Consider the following 24500-nt stretch of genomic DNA (forward strand, 5'->3'; position numbering starts at 1 on the left):
ATTTGAAACAAAAATGAAAAATTGAAAGTGATAAATTTACCTTTATTTTTAATCAATGAGAGATGAAAACCAAAAATAACAAAAAATACTGGAGTCAAAGAGATCTCATTCGTGAAAACACAAATAAAACAAGAGATTTGAAGGTATTAAAATTCAAATGTCTGAATGCATATATGTAAATATACTTTAAAATTATAAAGGAAATATAATAAAAATGAATTTTCAAATCTATAAATTTTTTATATTCTAAATAAAAAGGTTGATCAAATTCAAATTTCTATTAATCAAAGCATATTTATTTCAACCCTTCAGTCAAAAAGTCAAGCCCAACACCATGAGCAAGTCGAAATACATAATCCAATCCAATTCGCCAGGGTCCAATGTAGCATCCTAAATGTCTAAGAACAAGTATCACAAGCCTAAAACTAGAAAGAACCTAAGGGCAAATTAAAATTGGAGCAGCAGGAATTTTGAGTGAAGCTTAAACTTCACTGCAAGGATATATTAAAAATTCTCTACCAAAATCATCGTAAAAATCTTTATTCATTCATTTTTGTGGTGATAATTTATGAATGATTTTTCACTATCTTTCCTATCCTCTCTATTGTCCTTAAGATCATTTATATTTGTCTACTATTCCTATTTTTTGCACAATTTATGCACTTTGTTAAAATTGATCTATGAGTAATTTTTCTTCATCATTTCAAAAGGGAAAATTTCAATCAATTAGTGGTAACCATTATGATCAGAAATCAGAAACAATTTTTTTTTTTTAACCAAACAAATCCAGAATGAATATCAATGAAGAACTTCACGCAGCAATGAACTGTAGATCATGAAACCAAATCATACAACCGAGTCCAACCACAATACATTGTAACCACATAGAAGAAACGAGATGCTTGGAGAAAAATGAGTCCTGTATCCTACTCTAACACCACTGAATCATCTAATAGTCTTGGCATGGTTCCTACGATTGCATCCATCAGAAGAGCAGAAAGCTTGAAAGAACATCAAGAGCAAGATCAATACAACAACTAGAAATGTCAGGAACTGCCATGAACCAAAACACACAAAGCTTTATAAGTCTCCAAGTTTCAACCCCTCATCCTACCAATATAGTACTTGTTCGCATCTTCAATGATCTTATCCAAGAATGGTACTTTTGTCAATTTAATGGACATGATTGTCCCATTCCACAGGTTAGCCACTTGTTCATCATTGTTCAAATTTTTAAAACAATCCCTTTTTCTCTCAGAATCTTTGCATCTTCCTCAAAATCTATAATCCCATTCACCAATTCTATGCATCTTGTGAAAACAAGTGGCCTGCCACTGCATTGTAATTGATGTTTCATAAGCAACCAAGTTTCTAATCAATACTTGACTGTTGATGCCTGTGGCTATTGTGGGAAGTTGAAGTGTGGCTGCTTCTTTATCAAATCTGATGCTACGAATTGCTCCATTATTAGTGGGTGAGAAACAGATTCCAGTTTGAGAGTTCTGTAACATAAGGGATAGCAATTTTCTCCATCAAGGGTGGCTTCTTGAGATCAACAATTTCTGTTTCGATTGCTTGTTCTCTTGTGAGAAAAACAGGTATTCCAAAGGGTGTTTTATAATCCCAACCACCGAAAGGTTACAAATGATTGTCAAAGGCATACAAATGATGATCTTCATTGGCTTGTATAACAATACCTAAAACAATAACCTACATAATAATACTTTGAATTATAAGTATCAAGTCATTGATCATACATGTTTGTTATACAAAATGACATTAAATTCATAGTTCATAGAGAGCATCTCAGAAAGGGGAAAAACACAGCTAGGTCACCAAACAATTCCAAGAGGACACGTAGCATGATACTATATTTTAACTCAAAACTTTAAGGCATTGAGCTTATAGATCTTTTCCACATATCTATCTCTTTTTCAACCCAATTCTATCTAATGTGGGACTTTTCCATACACAAACCAAGTTAACTCACACTTAACATCCCGACACATAAATAATTCAAGTGTAAGTGAATCCTAAACAAGAGATGGTATATTTTTACAGGAGCCAAAAGATATCACAACTAGAAATTTGATGACATAAGTTGATACACCTATATCGATTATTTACCTAAAAAAGAAGTTGAACAATACCTTCTGAATGAAGCTTACTGATGATTTGGTCACTGTTGATGCCATCCTCCAAATTTCACTCAGGGCTTGCTTAACATATCTCACAAATTTTTTCATTACCTTCCATGTCTTTGTTGGTTGTGTTGTAGTAACTGTATGTGTGTGTGTGTCAAAAAAGTCTGACATTACCAAAATGAAGAGTGCTTCTAATATATCAATATTGAGAAATGAAATGGGCTAGTAAAATAGGCTTGGAGGAAAATTAGGCTTGCGCGTATAAACAAGTCAAATCAGGTTAATTGAAAACAACCAATTTGCACCCCCCTGCGCATGAGCTCAATAGACACTGGGTTTCTTTTTACTAGATTATTTTTGCAAAAAGTAAATAATTATTTATTCACATGAGCTTATTAGAAGACCTTGATATTTAACTATTTGAAATTTGAATTCAACCTTAAATGTTTTTTGGCCTTTAAACATATTCTTAAATGGATTTACATTAATCAAATCCATTATGTTGTTGTCCCCAAACGGCTCTAGGAGTAATGCATGCGTGCATAACCGAGCATTTAAGCTATTTTATGATTGTGTAACTAAGGCTTAATGTGTTTAATTTGGTGATTATGAGCCCAATGTTTATGTAGATCTTCAGCCTATATATAGTTATGGGTGTAGACAGAATGGTGTGCCTGCCTCTTGAGCTTTTGAGGTTTTCTTTCCTCCTCTATTGTGTACTTTTTTTCATCTGAGTTTGCTGGTGTTTGCTGTTTTGTGTGCCTTATGTTCTTATAGGATGTGCTTGTTTAATCTAGAGAATTGATGGTCTGCCATAATAGTTTTTAAAGATAGTGTTCTTCAGCATGACTCAAGTAGCTTGTGATTTACCTATATATTGCCAACAAGTTGTTCTTCCAATTTGGGTACAATCATGTTATACAAGAAATCTAGCAAATGCGCACATTGTGAGACTTGGATCTTTGAATAATAATTTTCTTTAGTTGTCTCAAAAAGTGAAATTTCTTTAAACAACCCTATCAATAAAGCAAGAAGCATATCATCTGCTAATGATTCTTCTGTTGATGATGACGATGATTTGAATTCTAAAACTTTTCTCAAACAAATAATAATGGGATCTGATTCTCAAACATTAGCATGCTCTTAGGGTTGATCATTTTGACTTGATTTTCTCCCACCACCATAATCGATCATTCTTCCTTGTTGAAGAAAATCAAGCAAGAAGGAGGCATCAATAATCATCACCACACTAAGGTTTCGCTACTGAAATTTAAGTACTTGTGGTAGCATGCTCTAATCCTGTGTTCATATTTTCTCAATTGGTCAACAGATGTTCTAAGTTGAGGCTAACAATGTGATCTAGTATTATATCAGAAAAGGGTGAATCGGTCCATTCAATTGAACTTGAAACGATTTAAAATTGCTTCTACAAAAAATCAATTACTTTTAGAACTGCTAAAAAAATTTACAAATGATTAATTAGTTTGTTCGGTTTACCCCTTATTTTTTAGTTATTAGTGAAAAATGGCATCATTTTGGTATTATTATTTTTTTCTTATAAAATTCCAATACTTTATCAGAATCATTCTCGTACATAATTATTAATTATTAATAACTATAAATTTGAAAAATGAGTATCATGACAATTTATTATTGGTGTCCTATTTTGATTTCAATTTGTGATTATAAATATAATAACGAGATTAGATTTAAAGATTCAGTTATGCAAAGTGGTAGTTTTGTTATTTTCCTATTGTTATTAAAATCTTATTATATTAATTTTGATCAGTTTGACCAAAATCGAACAAATGAACCTTGAATCAGGTCCTAGACTGATTTAAATGGCATTCTTTTTTGTTTTTTGCCAGAAATTTAAATGGGCCATTCAATTTTAAAAATATTATAATAATCCTGCTGGATTCCTTCTAAAAGCAATTTAGATATGGTTAGGGAATAATTTTGTAAATGGCAGCGTAACAAGGGGGTAAAACACTCCACTACTATGTAGAAAACTACTTAATGGACAAAGTAGTGACCAGGTATTTTCGAAAGATTAACGTGAAAAGTTAAATTTCCTAAGAATAGAAATGCTTATTATTCACTGAAGATCTATGAGAAAAATACATAAAACCTTTTTAGGGATGTAAGAATCTGGATCACCAGTCATAAGGGGCTTGGGAACAGTGAAGATAGACACAAGGAATTCGCCATTATCTTCCTCTTCAAGCTCTTCTTCTAGGGTTTGACGGATGTGAATCACCCATCTAAGCTCATCAATGTCGGATTTGTTGAAGTCATACGAGATGGTTCGTCTGAACAATGACATGAATGAATAATAATTCAAGTTTTTGCAATGGTTTCTCTTGTTTGTCTTGATAGAGATATTTAGTGAAGAGGGTTAACTAAGAGGATGAAGCTTAATTTTATTATCACAGAAACGTAGTGATTTGGAAACTCCTAATGAAATAATCAGAATATGAGTTTATTTTGAAAATTAATGCCCATTAATTATAGGTTTCTTTATAATAATCAAATATGAGTTTATTTGAAAGTTAATGCCCATTAATTCTAGTTTCTTTATAATATTTATGTTAACCAACAACTTAGGTTTCAATTTACCTCCATCTAATTGAGAAATTCTTGCATGAATTGGTGCACTGCTCGTTCATACTCTATTTAATAAAAACATGTCATATTAAATAATTGTAAATATAAATTGATTATGCCATTGATAATAATAGATAGAAGAAAAAACAAAAGAAATAGTATATTCTAAAACTAAAATTATAAAATATGACACATAAGATTTTATTTAACAAACATGTTACAATTTTATTAGAAAGAGCATAAATGACATGGCACGGTCCATGCAAAAAAATTTCCATTCAATTTTATTTTATTTCACACATTTAATCTTTAACGTTTTCATGTAATTTGTTCCCTACTGGGAAGAGGAATATGAGGGAAAAGGGCATTCATTAGATGGAAATCAAATTTTCAACTACTTGCATAAAAAATGAAAATCCATGCTAATATAAGTTGATTGTATATTTCATTATCGATAAAAGAAAGCAGTTTATGGATTAGTGTAAATTTCTTCAAATTAAACTCTACGAAAAATCTATTATAGAATACAAAAATTAGGACATGAAAGCATTTTTTTAAAAAAATTTATCTAATTTTTGGATTGTGTTTCTTTGCAAAGAGATGGATTGATGTTGATTTTCTTTTGGTTAACTGTTAACCAATTGTTGCATGACTCATAAATTGTTAGAAATGATATTCACACAGCATTTGCAACTCCAAAAGACAATTGAGTTCATAATTTCATCATTGCAATAACAAGTTCCATCTTTCTCCTATGTTTTAAGACTAAACGATTTAATTCATCAGAGACGACAACACCAAATTTACATGAAAACATTTCCCCTTTATTTGGGTGGATAGGAAGGGGAAAAAAACTAGAAAAGACAATGTCTAAAAGTAATAAAAAATTTTTAAAAATTTATCTTCATAGTTTTTTTCCTCTCTATTTTCTTCATTACTGAAGAAATTCCCCGCTGTAAATAATGCATCAAGGGGTTTATACGATTATGGTTTTTCAACCTTGCCCACTTATTCAGTAAATACTCTCTTCAAAGCAATAGACATTAAGTGAGCAGAAAGAATTTATGTTTGAATTGAACGTGCCGACCATTTTGACAGAATCTAGTTCAGTAAAAATATTCTTACAACCCAAACTTTCAGATATAAAATAACATCAAAATTGGAATGAAGGAGCCATTACAAGACAATACAAAGTCTATATACACAAAGGATTAGATTTATATCTCCAATAGGGTTGTGGTTTGAAAAATGAAGTGAGCAAGATTTTTCACATGACTCTTCATCAATGAAGAATATTACCGTCAAATTTGATACTCCTTGTTGCGAAGATATCCACCATTTCCAATCAGATCCAAGCATGCCCAAAAAGGAACCAAGCATCTGCTAATGTCATGCCATCCATTGAACAAGTTTATCCAAAATATGTATATGGCCACCTGCTATCTCTTCCGAGAATGCTTACTTTTTTAGCTACCAAGAGGAAGCTTGTTCCCTTCATCAACAGAGGTGAACTCACCAGTTACCCTGCCCAAAAAAAGATCAATTAGCACCAGTGGTAGATACTTCCAACAATCTGATGGAGAATTGGTAGTAAGGGATACCAAATCCTACATTAAGTAATATGTGATACTTAATAAGGTATTTAAATGAGTTGGTTCTTTCACCTCAACAGTTAATTTTTGAGGTAAGATTCCCTATCCTGATTAAGCATCCATTAATTGGTATCAGAGCTAGGTTACCCATGAAAGGTTCTAACTGACAAGAGGCTAAGTTAAGTGTTGTGGAGTGTAACCGTAGAGACATTGGTGTTTCATGGGGGGCCAACTGATGGAGACTTGATAGTATGAGATACCAAATCCCACATTGAGTAGTATAGGATACTTAATAGGGTACTTAATTGGTTATTCTATCTCAATAGCTAGCTTTTAGAGTCAGGTTCCCCATCCCATTCAAGCACCCATCACAAATTTAACTAGAGAAATGGAATTCTTTTTGCCTTGATAAAAACAGGATATTGAACCTCTCTGTTTTTTAGATCCGAATCTGTTTTTAGAACATTTGTACTCTTCTCATTTTTTCCCCTCTTCTTGCCTAGATCATAGGGATTTGAATTGCAGACTGGCTGCAATCAATCCTCCATATATGTCAAACTTGTCTGAATAATGTAAATGAAACCAATCCTCCATTCTTTTTCAAGAACAGAAATTCAATGGCGGCTTGAGCCTCTAACAATCAAAATTCAAATTAAGACAGCGCTCTCAAAGGACATAATAATGTACTCCTTGCTGGCATAAGCCTTAACTGGTTAAATTTTACTTAATCATGAGAATTTATGAAAGCACAATAAACAGAGATGTAGGAGTCCAAATACCCATTATACAACAAAGTGGCATCGCCTATTGTCCCTGCAACCTTATTCCGTACCTTACGAACACAAACCTAAAGCAAAGCATATAACAGATATATATATGTATATATATTTAGTATAAATAATAAATAATCACTCAATGCATCCACAGTCATATTGCAAATACACACCTGTACTTGATCCATAGGCCCAGCTTCTGGATCTCGATTTCGATGAATAACAATTCCATTGTCGCATTTATTTATGAAGTGTGCACTTCCACTTATATCATAGAGATTAGGAGGTCCCCCAACCCAATTTTGTAACTGGTATTTTTATTATGCAACTAACTGTTAGACCATTAGATATATCAGAAAAAGGAAAGAGGGAATGGCCGAGATTACAGCCTTTTGTTACCAACCTGTCTAGGATGTGCTACAAACCAAACATGGCATCCGTGATGCTGGGCAAACCGTTTGATTTTGGTAAGCATCTGACTAACATATTCAGTTTCAGTCCTGAAACAAATAAATAAACATCATTAGCAATGCTGCTAATGTTTGAACAAAGTATAGGGTGGAAAGAACAAAAATAATCAACATGCTAGGGGAGACAATATAAGGTCCGTTTGGTTGCTAGAAATTATGGCATGGATTAAAAAAAAATAAACCAAAAATGAACAAAATCACCATCCCTCTTATAATAAGCAAGATAAAATCCAACATCACACCTTCCACAAATCTCATCAATCATAACTCCCAACCTCATGAACTATATTACTCTTTCCCATCATGAACATAGTTGACCTATCTCCCATCCATATTTTGATCATTTTATTTTTACCTTTATTTTTTAATTCATTCTATTCCCATTCTTTCCAGCAACCAAACAAGTCCTAAGTATATATCATAAACAACTAAGCACAATAAGGTTCTTTCTATTGGCATCATTACTTTAATTTGCTACCACAGAAGTAGCAAGTTCATGACGAGGTCAACTATGAACACAAGAAAAATAGAAACAAAAGATCCAAATTAAGAACAAAATCTCTGAGAAAGTTACATGCTTGGAGGGCGCTGATGGTCAAGCTCATTATAAGGATCGATTACAAGTCCACGCACCCCATGCCTTAGCACAGCTATTTTTGCAAGGTCAAGAAGCCAAGTTATACTTGGAAGCGCATCACCTTCACACCTAGCATGACCAATAAGGAACACCAGCATCAAAACCGACGAGTAAAATAAATAATCTAAAAGTGCCCAAAATTTTTTTGAACAAATATGCTAATTAATCACTGCCAAGAACCTGCAACAGCCATCAAGAAAAAATATCCATTGTTTCTCAACAAATTCAAGGATAGAGACCAGACTAGAACACTCCTGACATAAGCACAAACAATTCATTTCCATGCAAACATTCTAAAGGCCCTGAAATCCACAAGAGATTAAGTAATTTATAGAATTCACGGTCAAGACTACAATTTCAGCAACACTATCAGTACATAAGATAAGGGAAAGAAGGGAAAAAAAAATACAAGCAGAGGAGATTCAGTTCCAACAACCAAAGACCAGCCAGATCAGTTGGTCAAAATGGCTGGATCCCTGATTCTGATTTCCACTTAGTTTTAACAAGATTCTATCTTTCCCTAGTTTCAAATATAAATAAATTACATTATGACCCATAACTTCCCTCAGTTCCTCAGGAAATGATGATTGTCTTCTTATCAATGCTAGTAAACAACAGTGGCTCAATTAGCCAGATATCAAATTATGAAATAAGTTGAGAGAGAGAGAGGGTATTTTTTCCTTTGGTTCTTTCTTTTTGTCTGTTTGCTTTTATGTTTTTGGGGCTGGGGGGGGGGGGGCGCGGGTTGCAACCAGGCCATCAATGGGCTCACCTTATGAGTTGAAAAGTATCACTTAACCAGCTCTTCCCCTGTTCTAACTCCTCCACACTCATACGTTCAACAGATTCGCCATAACTATCATCAGACAAAGGCCAGAAGATGGGTGATTATAAACATTCACAAAAGAATAATACTAAGTATTGCTGCTGTTGCAAGAGGATTAACAGATAACACTCACTAATTTGATCACCAAAGTATTAGCAAATAAATTTTGCAAAGATATGAATCTAAATTTAATCCTTGGCATCCTTGTCAATCAAATTCTAAATACAAAATTGACTAAAGAAGAAATATATTGTTGGAGCCCAAAATATTCAAATGACCCGCAGGGAAAAGAATTTTATGCATTTCAAGAATAGCCTATAGAGATTGTAAAGAAAGCATAATAGCAAAGTCATTGGCTTGGGTATTAGGTATCTAGGAAAGCCTTAGAAGTTAAGAAAAGTATTACTCTTACATCAATGGAAATAGTTGAGTTCAGGGGTCAATACAATGCATATCATAATTAAGTATTTCAAAAATATATTTCAATGATTTCATTCCTCATCTATCTAAATTTTATCATATTTTCTTCACATGATACGAGAGTCATTCAATCCAACTTGAACTCCATCTGCAAATACAAAATATAGATGCAATAGCCCATCTTTAACAAGGTATAAGAATCTTGATATCACATGCTCCTTTAGGTTTATAATATAGGGCATTTCTAGAAGCCTTATTTGGTTCAAAAACAGTAGTTCTGTGTGTGGTGTTTTTGAGAGAGGGAAATTGTATTTCTCATTCATCTACTTTCAAATGTACAGGCAGGTCCTATATATATACATCAAGAGAGATAAAACCCAATAAATACTAATAAAGCCTAATGAATAATGCTAATAAATGCTAATTATTAGCAATAATGACATAATATTCCCACACTCCCCCTCAAGTTAGATCATAGATGCTAATCATGTCCAACTTGCTTATACAACTCTCAAAGGGAGGCTTAGGTAGTCCCTTGGTCAGCACATCTGCAGCTTGTAGCTTTGTAGGTAGGTATATTTGACATACACTGCCTTCCTCTACTTTCTCTCTGATAAAATATCTATCCACTTTAACATGTTTAGATCTCTCATGTTGTATAGGATTCAATGCCATGCTTATGGCAGCCTTGTTATCACAATACAACTTCATTGGTAGATTAATTCTGACTTGTATTTCTTCCAAAACCCTTCTTATCCATAGTTCTTTTGTGATTCCTTGAGCTAATGCTCTCAATTCTAATTTAGCACTACTTCTGAATACGACTCTTTGCTTTTGACTTTTCCAAGTCACTAAGTTTCCCCACACAAACGAGTAATAGCCAAAGGAGGATCTCCTATCTCCATAGGTTCCCCCCAGTCTACATCTATTTAAATCTCAATTGTCCTCTGAACATGCTTCTTAAATAGCAATCCCTTACCAGGTGTACCTTTAAGGTATCTAAGAATCCTACATACAGCTTCCAGGTGTTTCTTTTTTGGATCACATATGTATTGACTTGCTACACTGACGGCAAAAGCAATATCTAGCTTTGTATAAGATAGATAAATCAGCTTCCCAACCAGTCTCTGATATCTGTCTTTATCAACAGTTTCTTATTTTTCCTTGTCTTCTTCTTCAACCTCATCATCAGAGTTGTCTTCTCCTTCTGACTTCTCCTTACTATTTTTCTTAGACTTTTTCTTTCTCGAGACCACAATAGGAGTTTCCTCAAGTTTACAACCTAATATGCTAATTTCCCTGAGAAGATCAAGTATATACTTCCTCTAAGATACATATATGCCTCGTTTAGACCCTGCAACTTCCATCTCGAGAAAATATTTCAAGTTCCCAAGATCCTTGACTTCAAATTCCTTACCAAGAACAGTCTTTATCCTTTCTATTTCCTCAACATGATCTCTTGCAAGAATTATATCATCTATATACACAATAAGGATGCACTTTTTGGCTCTCTCAGCCTTAAAAAAAAATCATATGACTTGATAATCCTTGTTTATAGCCTTCTGACTTCAAAACCTTTAAGAATCTATCAAACTATACTCTAGGTGACTGTTTCAAGCTATACATAGATTTCTTCAACAAGCAAACTTTGTCATTTTTGTCTCTATCAAACACCAGAGGTAGAGTCATGTAGACTTATTCCTTTAATTCTCCATTTAGAAAGGCATTCTCGATATCTAGTTAATGAAGTGGCCATTCAAGGAATGGTTGGGTGCTACTGATAATAGAATTCTGATAGTGTGTAGTTTTGCCACTGGCACAAACATCTCTTTGTAGTCTACACCATAAGTCCAGGTGAAACCCTTTGCTACTAATCATGCCTTTAACTTGGCAACTATGCTATCAACCTTTTACTTTGGAGTAAATATCCACTTGCAACTAACTAGTTTCTTACCTTTAGGTGTTTCAACAGTCTCCCATGTTCCATTTTTCTCCAAAGCTCTCATTTCTTCCATAACTACATTTCTCCATTCTGATATTCCTAGTGCCTCTTGGATGTAGTTAGGAATAACAACTTTATCCAAACTAGAGATGAAAGCCCAGTAACTAGGAGAGAGAGCCTTATAGGATACATACTTCTAAATCGGATGCAAAGTACAAGACTGAGGTTGTTTCTGGAGGGCAATAGGTAGATCATCAGATTCACTTCCTTGTTTTGAATCATCTGGCTCACCAGATGGATCAGTCCTTAGTACTTCAGCTTCAAGAACTACCCTTGGTTCTAACTCTCTTGGTGCCTTAGGTACTAGTTGCTCACTATCTTTTGATTTCTTCTTTCAAGTGTAAACCAACAACTCTCCCTTTTGTGGTCTTTCTACATCTCCCTCTATTTTTTGTTTCTCCTCAAACTTTGGCATAAGAGAAGAGGTTGGTGAGGGTAAGGGTTTCAGTACAAGTGGCATAAGAGAAGAGGTTGGTGTGGGTGATGGTTCTGGTACAGGAGTTAATGGCTCAAGAAATACATATTATGTGTTAGCTTCTATGTTAGGTTCTAGTTCTCAAGTCTGAGATTCACCTATACTCCCCCTGAATTGAAGAATTAGAATAAAAAGGAGTTTCCTCATGAAAGGTAACATCAAGGTTTACAAGGGTGCGTTTAGAAACAAGATCAAAACATTTGTATCCTTTCTGAGTAGGAGAATAGCCAAGAAATATGTACTTGGTAGCTCAAGGTTCAAGTTTACTGCTTTGGTGGATATGAGCAAAGATTGTGCAACCAAATACACAAAGCAGAAGTTTGATTTCAATGTAAGATGTGGGAAAAACACTTTGCAATTTTTTGAGAGGGGTTTTAAAGGATAAGATTCGACACGGCATTCAGTTGATGAGATAGCTCATGATTAAAATGGCATCCCCCTAAAAAAACTTTGACACATTGCAAGTGAACATGGGTGCTCTTGCAACTTCAAGGATATGTCTATTTTTCCTTTCTACAATTCCATTTTGTTAGGGTGTATGGGCACAAGTACGTGTATGCACAATACCATGCATTTGGAGAAAATTACTCAAAGATTGGTTGAAGTACTCAATATCATTATTAGTATGTAAGACTTAGATGCTAATATTGAACTGGTTTTTGCTCATGGTGAAAAAACTCATGAATGTGGATATAGCCTCAGACTTATTTTTTAAAAGATACAACAACAACAACAACAACAAGCCTTTATCCCACTAGGTGGGGTCGGCTACATGGATTGCAAGACGCCATTGTGCTCTATCATTTATCAAGCTTTTAGAAATATTATTAATTAAGAGATCACATTCAACAACTTCCAAGAGTGTTCTCTTAGGCCTTCCTCTACCTCTCTTAATCGGACTCAAAGTTATATGTTCCACTCTTCTCACTGGTGCCTCCCTTGGTCTTCTTTGTACATGCCCAAACCATCTCAACCGATTTTCTACCATTTTTTCCTCAATAGGTGCCACCCTCACTTTTTCGCGTATGTGCTCATTTCGAATTTTATCTTTACGTGTATGTCCGCACATCCATCGTAACATTCTCATCTCTGCTACTCCAACTTTATGCTCTTGCTGTCCCGTTAGAGCCCAGCATTCACTACTATATAACATTGCCGGTCTGATAGCAGTACGATAAAACTTTCCTTTAAGTTTATTAGGCACCTTACGGTCACAAATAACTCCTTTAGCTTTTCTCCAATTAAACCACCCAGCTTGAATTCTATGTGAAATATCTCCACTGATTTCGCCATCATTTTGAATAATGGCTCCCAAATATCTAAACTTTTCCACTTGAGGTATAATTTGATCTCCCAATTTCACTTCCAAATTATTTTCGAATAGTCCTTTACCAAATTTACAATATAAATATTCCGTCTTACTTCTACTCAGACGAAAACCTTTCGACTCCAATGTCCTCCTCCATAACTCAAGTTTGCAATTAACCTCTTCTCTTGTCTCTGCTATAAGAACTATATCATCCGCGAAGAGCATACATTTCGGGATTTCCTCTTGAATATGTTCCGTCAAAACATTTAAAATCAAGTTGAACAAATAAGGACTCAGAGATGATCCCTGATGTAGTCCAATCTTTATAGGAAAATCCTTTGTTTGACCACTAGGCGTTCTTATACTAGTTTTTACCCCCTCATACATATCTTGTATGGCTTTAATATAAGCAATCCGTACTCCCTTTTTTTCCAACGCTTTCCAAAGCACTTCTCTTGGTATACGGTCATAAGCTTTTTCCAAATCAATAAAAACCATGTGTAGATCTTTATCTTTACAACATACTTTTCCATTAATCCCCTTAGTAGATAAATCGCCTCTGTAGTTGATCTACCTGGCATAAAACCAAATTGATTCTCAGAAATACTTGTCTCCAATCTCAACCTGTGCTCAATTACTTTCTCCCACAATTTCATTGTGTGGCTCATGAGTTTAATCCCTCTATAGTTAGTACAATTCTGAATATCTCCTTTATTTTTATAAATAGGAATTAATGTACTTCTCCTCCACTCATCAGGCATTTTCTTGGACCGTAAAATCACATTAAATAACTTAGTTAACCATCTCACCCCTTCTTCACCTAAACATTTCCACGCTTCGATAGATATACAATCAGGTCCGTTGGCTCTACCATTTGCCATTTTCTTAAGAGCTTCCTTTACTCCTTATCACGTATTTTTCGATAGAATGACAAATTTTGTTCTCCTTCACCAGTTACTAAATCCTCCAAGTTACTAGATGAATCCTCTCCATCATTGAAAAGTTTAGAAAAATAAGTCTCCCATCTATTTTTAATTTCATCATCTGTAACTAAAATTCTTCCCTCTTCATCCTTAATACACCTTACCTGTTCTAGATCTCTTGATTTTCTTTCCCTACTCTTGGCAATCTTATAAATATTTTGCTCTCCTTCCTTCGCTCAAGGTTCTTATAAAATTCTTCAAAAGCTTTAGAACGAGCTTCACCCACAGCTCTCTTAGTTTCCTTCTTAGCCATACGGTACCTCTCCCAATTTTCCTCATTGTTACACAAATGTATGGCTTTAAAACAGTTCTTCTTATACTTGATTTTGTCCTGTACACTATTATTCCACCACCAAGACTCCTTATCTCTCGGACCAGAACCTTTCGATTCTCCCAAAACTACTTTTGCAACCTCCCGTATCTTTTTAGCCATATCCTCCCATATGATGTTAGCACTTCCCTGAGAATCCCAAATTCCTTTATCCAAAAGATTTCGCTTGAAAATATCTTGCTTCTCACCTTTTAATTGCCACCACCTAATCCTTGGTGTTACTACTTGTCGACGTTTTTGATTTTACTCATAATACACACATCAAGGACTAGGACCCTATGTTGTGTCGTTACAGCATCTCCGGGGATCACCTTACAATTTTTACAAAGTTTTCTATCTGTGTTCCTAACCAAAAGAAAATCAATCTGCGACCTTGAGGCTCCACTTTTGTAAGTGATGAGATGCTCATCTCTCTTCTTGAAACAAGTGTTGGCAATCTTAAAATCATACGCCAATGAGAAATCAAGAAGAGTTTGTCCTTCATTGTTTAGCTCTCCAAAACCAAAACCACCATGCACCCTCGCATACTGACCAGCTTCCCTCCCGACATGCCCATTAAAGTCTCCTCCAATAAAAATCTTTTCACTCTGTGGTATGTGTCGAATCAACCCCTCCAGATCCTCCCAAAATAATTCCTTAAGACTGGCTTCTGTCCCGACTTGCGGCGCATAAGCGCTAACAATATTAACAGTCTCACGTCCAATTATCATTTTTAAAGAAATAATTCTGTCTCCAATTCTGCTAATTTCTACAACGTTCTTCTTCCACTCCTTATCTATAATGATGCCTACTCCATTGCGTGCACTTACTTTTCCTGTATACCAAAGTTTGAAACCTTGAATATCCTTAGCTTCTTCTCCACGCCATTTTGTTTCTTGCAAGCAAAGGATATTGATTTTCCTTTGAATCATAACCCCTACAACCTCTACAGATTTACAATTTAATGTCCCAACATTCCAAGTACCAAATCTAATTTTGCTCTTATGGACTAACTTCTTTAGCCGCGTGCGTCCAGAATGACGCGGTAGCCCTTGCTCATTTAACACTACATCCGGGCGCCGATGCAGCGGCTCTAACTCACTTATCACTGTACTCGAGCCATGCAGCGCGTTACTTACGGGCAACGACCTAGCATTAACATTATAACGTCTATTGTCCATGTTCATGATAGATTCAACAAATTTTTACATTGGCTGTTGATGGCCTAACACAACCCTCCTCCTTTACCCGGGCTTGGGACCGGCTATAAACATAGGCGGAGTTTTATTTATTTATTTTTTTTTAAAAGATAAACCCAACAAATACGAGTATGGTCATCAATGAAAGAAATGAACCATTTCGTTTGAAGACGGTTTAGAGTACGAGATGATCCCCACAAGTCACTGTGAATGGCTGTGAATGGTTTGGTAGGTGCATTTGGCTCTTGGAAAGGAAATGCGATGGTGTTTGGCAAGTTCACACACCTCACACTGGATTTCACTATGATTCATGTTTGGGCATAAGATTGGAAACAATTGTTGAAGGTAATGGAAATTAGGATGACCCATCCTCTTATGTTATAACATAAAATCATTAACTTTAGAGGTAGACACATAATTACTAACAATAGATGAGTTATCCACTCGAGTAATGACTTCTAAATAATAAAGCCCCTCGTACTCCTTAGCATTACCAATTTTCACATCAGATGATAGATCCTAGAATACACAATGTGACAGAAGAAATTTAGCAAAACAATTTGAGTGCTTAGTCAATTGACTAACTGAAAGTAAATTGCAATCAAGTCTTGCCATATGGAAGACAGATTCCAAAACAATAGAATATGATATACGGATACTCCCTCTTCCCGCCACGAGTGCTAAGGAATCATCTACAATTTTCACTTTAACATTCCTAGTATATGGGTTATAAGTGGTGAACAATTGATGGCAGTTAGTCATATGGTCAAATGTTCCGGAATCCACAATCCACACCACCACACTTTGAGTTGTCTTTAAAGCCTGAAGAAAAGACCCTTTTTTTGACACTAATGCTATCAGTGAAGATCTAGAAAAATTAGTGATAACACCATATAGGAGTATCCATAGCACTTTAAATAAGAGAAAGACTTCGTGATAGATTGAAACCTGAAGCCACAGCCTAATATAACTCAAAACACAGCAAAACAAGGCACTAACAACACCATACGGACTAATATGGTTTGAAAACAATGTACCCATACACCGGAGTTGTATGGATTTGGCCGGAGAGAGTGCGTCATCGCTATTCGACGAGGTCATGGCCTGAATAGAGCTACCAAACACCACCAAAAGCTCTTTGACGCAGTTCGTAGGGGTGGCGAGTGGGGTCCACACGTGCCACCGTTCATCATCATCGTCCTAGATTTCGCAGTTTCGAACGTCCTGAGCACGTCTAGGGTGGCGGTGAGAGTCTAAACTTACTCCACCATTGTCCACACAAATGCCCTTACATACTGTCCAAGAAGTCTCATGTCAACTATTCCAAAACTAACCTAATTTGGATATTGGGCTTGATGCTCTGATACAATGTGGTGTTTTTGAGAGAGGGAAAATTGTATTTCTCATTTATCTATTTTCAAATGTACAGGCAAGTCCTATATATATACATCAAGAGAGATAAAACCTAACAAATACTAATAAAACCTAATGAATAATGCTAATAAATGCTAATTATTAACAATAATAACATAATATTTCCACGTTATATTTTTTCCCAACTATACCTACTAAATAAAATTGGCTACATGTATTACATGACACTATTGTGCTCTATCAACAACCACGCCTTTGTGTATATTATTAACCAAAAGATCTCATTCAACGACTTTAAAGTATTTTCTTTGATCCTTCTCTACCCCTCTTCACATAACTCAAGACTACCTATTCCACTCTTTTCATTAGCACCTCCAACAACCTTTTTTACACATGTCGAAACCATCTCAAAACAATTTTTTACCATCTCTTCAATAGATGCCACACCAACCTTTTCTTGTACATGTTCATTATGGATCTTATCTTTTTTTGTATACCCACATATCTATTTTAACATTCTCATCTTTGCTACTCCAACATTATGCACTTGTCCCTTTAAAGCCTAATATGCACTACCATATAACTATTTTATAATACTAATAAACAATTATGCTTAAAAGTATACATCATTTTCACGAAACTATTTGTGGACGCAGCCTTGCCTGACCACAATTATTAGGTATGAGCTAGATCAATTTTGAATGATGAATGAGCACAGAATTACACATCTTTATTGTAGTTACATCCCTATAATTGTATGAATATTGTTTCATATTGATTTTTAATACTTGCACATTGTATTTTGATGCTTGAATTTTGTATTTTAAGTGTCATGCATTCAAGACATGGGAAAACTATAAGGAGCTGTATGATGATAGGTGCCAAGCTATGAAACCTATGTGATGAAATTAACACAGATGCAGATTGAAAATTTCTGTAAGTTGTTTAAGATTGTTGGAAATTATTTTGATTTTAATTCATTTATTCTGATTGCTTTGTTTAAGGATAATTTCTTTTCTTCAGTCATTTTTAATAATCTTCCTAAATGTTCGAGATTAGCTTATATATTCTATTTTAATAAGAATTGAGCTATCCTATTTGATGAGGATGAAGTTACAATGTTTAGACTTGGATTTTCACAAAACCTACCGCACCTCTTGAAGTGTCTAACTGTCTAACCTAGAAACCATGATGAACTAGATTTGCCTATACGCTCATAAAAGAGTAGAGGTCATGCATTAAACATTCTACATATGAGTACATCTCAAATGACAAGTTGTCTCTTGGTTATTGAGTTTCGAAGCTAATATTTCAAGTGAGCAGATTCCAACAAATATTAATGAACTGCAAACTGCAAACAGAGTAGAGCTGTTAAAGATGAGATGAATGCCCTTTGTTATGATTAGGGTAGAACAGCTCTAATTTTATTCATAAGATGTGTTCACATATATAGAAGAGATGAGAGGAAGAGAATCTACACAAATCACCTATATCTCTCCTGTAATCTTGGCAAATCAAATCAAATGTTGATAAGAGATAAAATCAAATATTAATAACATATAGCAAATCTTATTTAAGTAAGGAAAAATAAGTCTAATCTTGATATGGGCCTATGGTGGCAGGCCCTCATCCAATAGACCAACACTCCCCCTCAAGCAAGTGAATAGATATTAATCATTCCTAGCTTGCTTCTGAGACCTTCAAATTTGTTTTGGGTCAAGGATTTGGTCATAATGTCTGCAATCTAGTTCCCTCAAGGGATGTAAGATAGATCTATCACCTTAGCTTCAATTTTTTCTTTCATGAAGTGCCCATGCTTTATGTGGTCATGTTGAACAAGATTGTTAGCAATCTTTATGGCTGATATATTATCACACCATACCTTAATTGAATAATTTGGATCAACCTTCAATTCCCTCAAGAGACAAATGATTCACATCCCTTCACATATTCCTTATGACAAGGCTCAGTACTCTGATTCTGCTGAACTTCTTAACACTACCAGTTGCTTCTTACTCCTCTAGGTCACTAGATTTCCCCACACATAGGAACAATACCCAATAGTTGATCTTTTATCACTCTTTCAACCTCCCCAATCTGCATCAGTGAATAATTCAACATTTCTAATGACATTCTTTACAAGAAAAAAAAATAGTCCTTGCCGAGAGTCTTCTTCAAGTATCAAAGAATTCTATAAACTATTATTAGTGTTCCTTTTGAGGAGGACTAGAGAATTGACTTAAAACACTAACTGGAAAGCACCTTTCTCGATCAACAATCTATTTGTAGTATTCCCCATCTTTCTGAAAAGTCCATTCATAGAGCGCGTAAATATCAATTTGTTGCCATAACCTTATAAGAGCATTGTAATATTAAGTGATAGATTGCTCTCCTTACAAGAGATTTCAAAGCAATCGCTTCACTTGAAAGATGGAAGCTGTGTTCTCCTTGACTGAGTAGGTGCGCTTCTCAAATTCCCATATTTCTTTGGCTACAATTGCCAATGGGTAATTTTCACCAATCTCAACGATCATAGAATTCACGAGCCAGGCCATAACCATATTGTTTTCTACTTACCAAGACTCGAACTTGGCATCTGTAATTACTAGAGGATTCTCTATGAGGTATTTCTTGCAATTTTTTCCTCAAACAAACAGCAAAATATGTCGCAATCACTAGAGGTAGTTGTTGCCATTGAGAGGATGAACGAGCATAGCTTGCGAGAATGAATCGTTCCCTAAACTCAATGTCCTGAAGGGAAAGTTCATGTTATGTGTGTTCAAACCAATACCTTGTGAGTCCTCGTTGGCCAACGATATTGTGCCATTGCTTGTGGTAAGGACTCGCGGTTGGTTTGTTAAAGCTAGCCTATATGCCATTGATCACAAATCAAAGTTCTAATACCATGTTATAATTAAGGTAGAACAGCTCTAAAGCGTTTACATATATAGAAGAGATGAGAGGAAGAGAATCTACACATATCACCTATATCTCTGCTATAATCTTGGCAAATCAAATCAAATGCTGATAAGAGATAAAATCAGATATTAATAACAGATAACATATCTTATTTAAATAAGGAAAAATGGGTTTAACCTTAATATGGGCCTACGGCAGCAGGCCCTCATCCAACACCCAACTAAACTAGAAGCTTATTGACTTACCAAAAGGGAAGAAAGTTCTTGGGAACAAGTGGATATTTACTATCATATATAACCGATAAAAGCATTCCTCATCATAAGTAGTGCTGGTGGCTCAAGTCCTCATATGACATGAACAATAACAAACCCAACCTTGATAAAGATAACCCAAGATATGAGCAAAAGCACAAATAAATACATAAAGCTCACCGTGTATCAAAGAAAGGTTTCTTCAAGTGCTTTTCTAAAAGTTTCCGTGCATGCTCCCTGACCTGTAGATCAGTCAATTAAAACTTTGAACAATATCAGAACATGCCATAGAAAATGTGAGGGAATGGTTAGCAAGGTGTAGTTAAAGTCAGATTACAGATTATATAATATATGCTGACAACATTACTCAAGAACATTAAAGACCATGGATTTCAATTGTGTAAGTATCTTTTACTCAAAGAGGTATTAAAGATTTTTTTTTAAGGGGGGGTGTGGGGCATAACGATTTAGAGAAGTGTTTTTTAAGTTAAAGAAAGAGTAACTACTCATGCAGCCACATTTAATGGTAGAAATGTCTGAGTGGTCATGATATTTATATGGATGAAGGTTTAGGAACCAATTTTGATATGTACAACATTTTCAAGTCTTGCAATGATATATTTTGTTTGGTTGATTTAGTTTCCCCCAAACTTTAGGTTTCCCTGTTTTGTCAACACAGTATTTGCACCTGGATATCATTCACCTTGAATCAAGCCCTAGATTAACTACTTCCGGCAAAGAAAAAAATCGAACAAGTTTAACAGAGTTCAGGTGGTTGAGTGGTTGGCTTGTTTGCTAGTACCAGGATGCCATTTGTTGTGTTTTCCATATTTTGGTGAAAATGTGAGTTATTCTTTATCATAGTTTAGTTTACACAACCTATAAAAAATTGTGGGTTGTTGAATAGCGTTTGCCTATTGTTATTGATTTTATTAAAGTGATATTTTGATTTATATATCTAGATAACTGGCATGCGCAATAGAGATCAACTTTTAACAAATTATGTGGAAGTAAATGATTGCAAGCTTGGCATCCCAATTGAGAAGATCATATGCACTTCTAGTCACCACAGAAATTACTTATCCCTTTCATGTACAGGAAAAAAATGAGAGAGGAGTTGAATCCCCACTTTCTTATCATTAACTTACAAAAATGAGAGAAATTACTTTTAGTCAGTCAATAGACTAAGTGGACCTTATTCAGTCAAAAGACTAACAAAAAATATCACAAGGCACAATTAAAGACCATGGCTATACAAGATATAAAGCATATGCACATTTCTTACCTGAGTGAAAATTATTATAATAATAAAGTTGAGGCAATTAGTGTGAATGCTACATTTATATAATAATAATGCGAATGCTACTTGTGTGTGTCTGTATGATTATCAATTGCACTTCAGCGCACTGCAATGCAATACAATGTGTACTGTGGAGATATTGTATTTATTGTAAATATTATTATCTGATTATTAGGAGTCAATAGGATTTATTAGAATTATTAGCATTTATTAGCCATTTATTTGCTTGTCTCCTAGCTTTGTGTATATATAATCTTCTATATCCTACTATTATGATCATATTTCTCCTCTCAAAAATCCCACATGGTATCAAAGCTCATTAGATCAAAACCCTAGCTGGTTTTTTGTTCTGCCGTATAGCCCAGTTTCAAACTAGCTGACGGACATAACCCTAATGGAGGACGAGAGGCACCATTGGATCTCACCGCCGACCAAGGAAGGACTAGAGACCTCCGATCGGCGCAACCCCGAAGTTTGGCGTCCGTCGACGGCGTGTGGCTGTCACACGCGCCACTCGTCCAATCTGCGTCAGAGGGAGAGTCCGAGCGCGTGGCGGCACGTGGTGAGCTGTTTCCGGCAACGACGACTTGTTCTGGCAACGATGGACCATTTCCGACCTAGTCTCAGCATTTTCCTGCTATGGGTCTTCCAAGCCTTCGCCTTGTTCGTTGAATGTGCATACTGTCAGAACAAATTGGACCTAAAGAACACAAATACCCAAAAATTTCTAAGGGAAATAGGACTTCTAATCCTAGAAGTGGTATGTCTTAGTCTTCTTGATTTGATTTGTATCCGTTTGCTCATAAGCTTTCGACAATGGATGATGAAACTTGCAAAACTGTCATCAAAAATTGTTGAATCTGATGCACTATGTGTTAGTCAAATTCCACAGTCAGTCTCTGTCTTCTTTGCACAAAGAGGTAATTTTCTTCAAGCCTTAAAAACGTCGAGGGCTGAAATAGTAGGATCGTAGACTCTAGCGCATCAGATCACATAACCGATAACCACCAATTATTTTCTACATATACTACATGTGCTGGAAATTTGAAAGTCAAAATTGCAGATGGGTCTCTTGCTTCTATTGCGGGGAAAGGGAGTATTCGTATCTCTGAATCTATCACTCTATAATCTATTCTTCATGTACCAAAATTAGTGTGCAATTTGTTGTCTATTAGCCAACTAACAAAGCAATCTAAATGTTGTTCTAATTTTCTTCCAACCCATTATGCCTTTCAGGATCTATCATTGGGTATGACAATTGGACGTGCTAAAGAGTGCGAGGGACTCTACTTCCTTAAGAATGCTAGAGTGAGTCACCATCAAGCCACGAATGTATGTAACTCTATATCGACCTCTAAAGATACAAATATTCTGTTATGGCACAAGAGGATAGGGCATCCTAATTTTCATTATTTATCTCGTTTGTTCCCAAACCTTTGCCCTACCAACCATGATGTCAAATGTGAAGTGTGTGAACTAGCAAAGCACCAACGAACATCATTTCCCAGAACACCGTATACACCCACCAAACCATTTGTTACCATACATAGTGATCTATGGGGTCCATCTCGTATCCCAAAACGCACCAAATCAAAATGGTTCATTACCTTCATCGATGAGCATACTCGTGTTTGCTGGGTGTATCTCCTAAAAGACAAGTTTGAAACTGCATCCGTATTTATCAACTTCTTTACCATGATAAAAACCCAATTCAACACAAATATCCAAGTTCTACATACTGACAATGGTACTGAATATTTTAACCAAGTCTTGAGTACCTTTCTTCACAAGCATGGCATTATCCATCAAAGCACTTGTGCCCATGCACCCTAACAAAATGGGATTGTAGAAAAGAAAAATAAACATATTCTTGAAGTGGCTAGGGCCCTCATGTTCACCCATAATGTCCCAAAGTTTTATTGGGGGGATGTCATCTTAACTGCAACCTATCTCATCAATCGAATGCCTAGTCGTATTTTGTCTTTTGATACTCCTCTTCAAAAATTGCAAAGTATTTTCTCCACATCTCATATTGAAACCAACATCCCTCTTCGTGTCTTTGGGTGTACAGCCTTTGTTCACATCCATCAATCTAGTAAACTTGGACCTCGTGCTACAAAATGCATATTCCTTGGTTATTCCCCTACTCAAAAGGGATACAAACGTTTCGATCCTATTTCCAAACACATGTTTGTAAGCCTTGATGTTACTTTTCATGAAGATATGCCCTTTTACCCTAATTCTTCAATTCAGGGGGAGAGTATAGGTGAATCTCAGACTTGGGAACAAGAGATTAACAAAGAAAAAGTGCTTCCTTATTCTTGGTCCATACCAGCAGAGTCATTGCCACCTCAATTACTAGAACCATCACTCTCACCCAAACCCTTACCACCATCACCATCTCTTGTGCCAGTCACAGAAGATAATTCAACATCAGGGGGAGATATAGAGAGGCAAAAAGACAAAGACTTGTTGGTTTATTCTCGAAAGCATAAATCCAAGGAAGGAGAGCAACTTGTATTTGAAACACCAAAGGAGTCAGAACTAATGGTAACTCCTTAATCACCTCAGCAAAGTCCTAAACAGGTGAGTGTTCAATCTAATCTTGATTTACCCATTGCTCTCAGAAAACAACCTCGCTCTTGTACTTTGCACCCAATACAAAAGCACATATCCTGCAAGGCTCTTTCTCCAAGTTATCGTGCTTTTGTCACTAGTCTAGATAAAGTTGTTGTTCCTAACAATATTGAAGAGGCATTGGAAATACCAGAATGGAGAAATGCAGTCATGGAGGAAATAATAGCCCTAAAGAAGAATGGAACATGGGAGATTGTTCAAAGGCCAAGTGGCAAGAAGCTTGTAAGCTGCAAGTGGATTTTCACCCCAAAGTACAAGGCTGATGGAACTCT

The 24500-nt window shown here is 35.5% G+C and overlaps 1 protein-coding gene across 1 annotated transcript in view; it reads right to left on the reverse strand.

The window, feature by feature from the left end:
• Positions 1-5799: 5799 nt before the first annotated feature.
• The window catches only part of LOC129297687 (twinkle homolog protein, chloroplastic/mitochondrial-like), a 35128-nt gene continuing 16427 nt past the window's right edge, over positions 5800-24500 (reverse strand). The window contains exons 6-12 of the mRNA XM_054936037.1: positions 20472-20533; positions 8996-9079; positions 8161-8292; positions 7520-7616; positions 7290-7424; positions 7123-7190; positions 5800-6275 (exon numbers count right to left, since the gene is read on the reverse strand). Of these exons, the coding sequence (XP_054792012.1) occupies positions 6218-6275; positions 7123-7190; positions 7290-7424; positions 7520-7616; positions 8161-8292; positions 8996-9079; positions 20472-20533 (636 nt within the window). The 3' untranslated portion in view covers positions 5800-6217. The remainder of the gene's footprint in view (positions 6276-7122; positions 7191-7289; positions 7425-7519; positions 7617-8160; positions 8293-8995; positions 9080-20471; positions 20534-24500) is intronic.

Source organism: Prosopis cineraria, unplaced genomic scaffold (genome assembly GCF_029017545.1).
Source record: "Prosopis cineraria cultivar Desert tree isolate PC_DT_omini unplaced genomic scaffold, ASM2901754v1 PC589, whole genome shotgun sequence".
NCBI classification, from domain to species: domain Eukaryota; kingdom Viridiplantae; phylum Streptophyta; class Magnoliopsida; order Fabales; family Fabaceae; genus Prosopis; species Prosopis cineraria.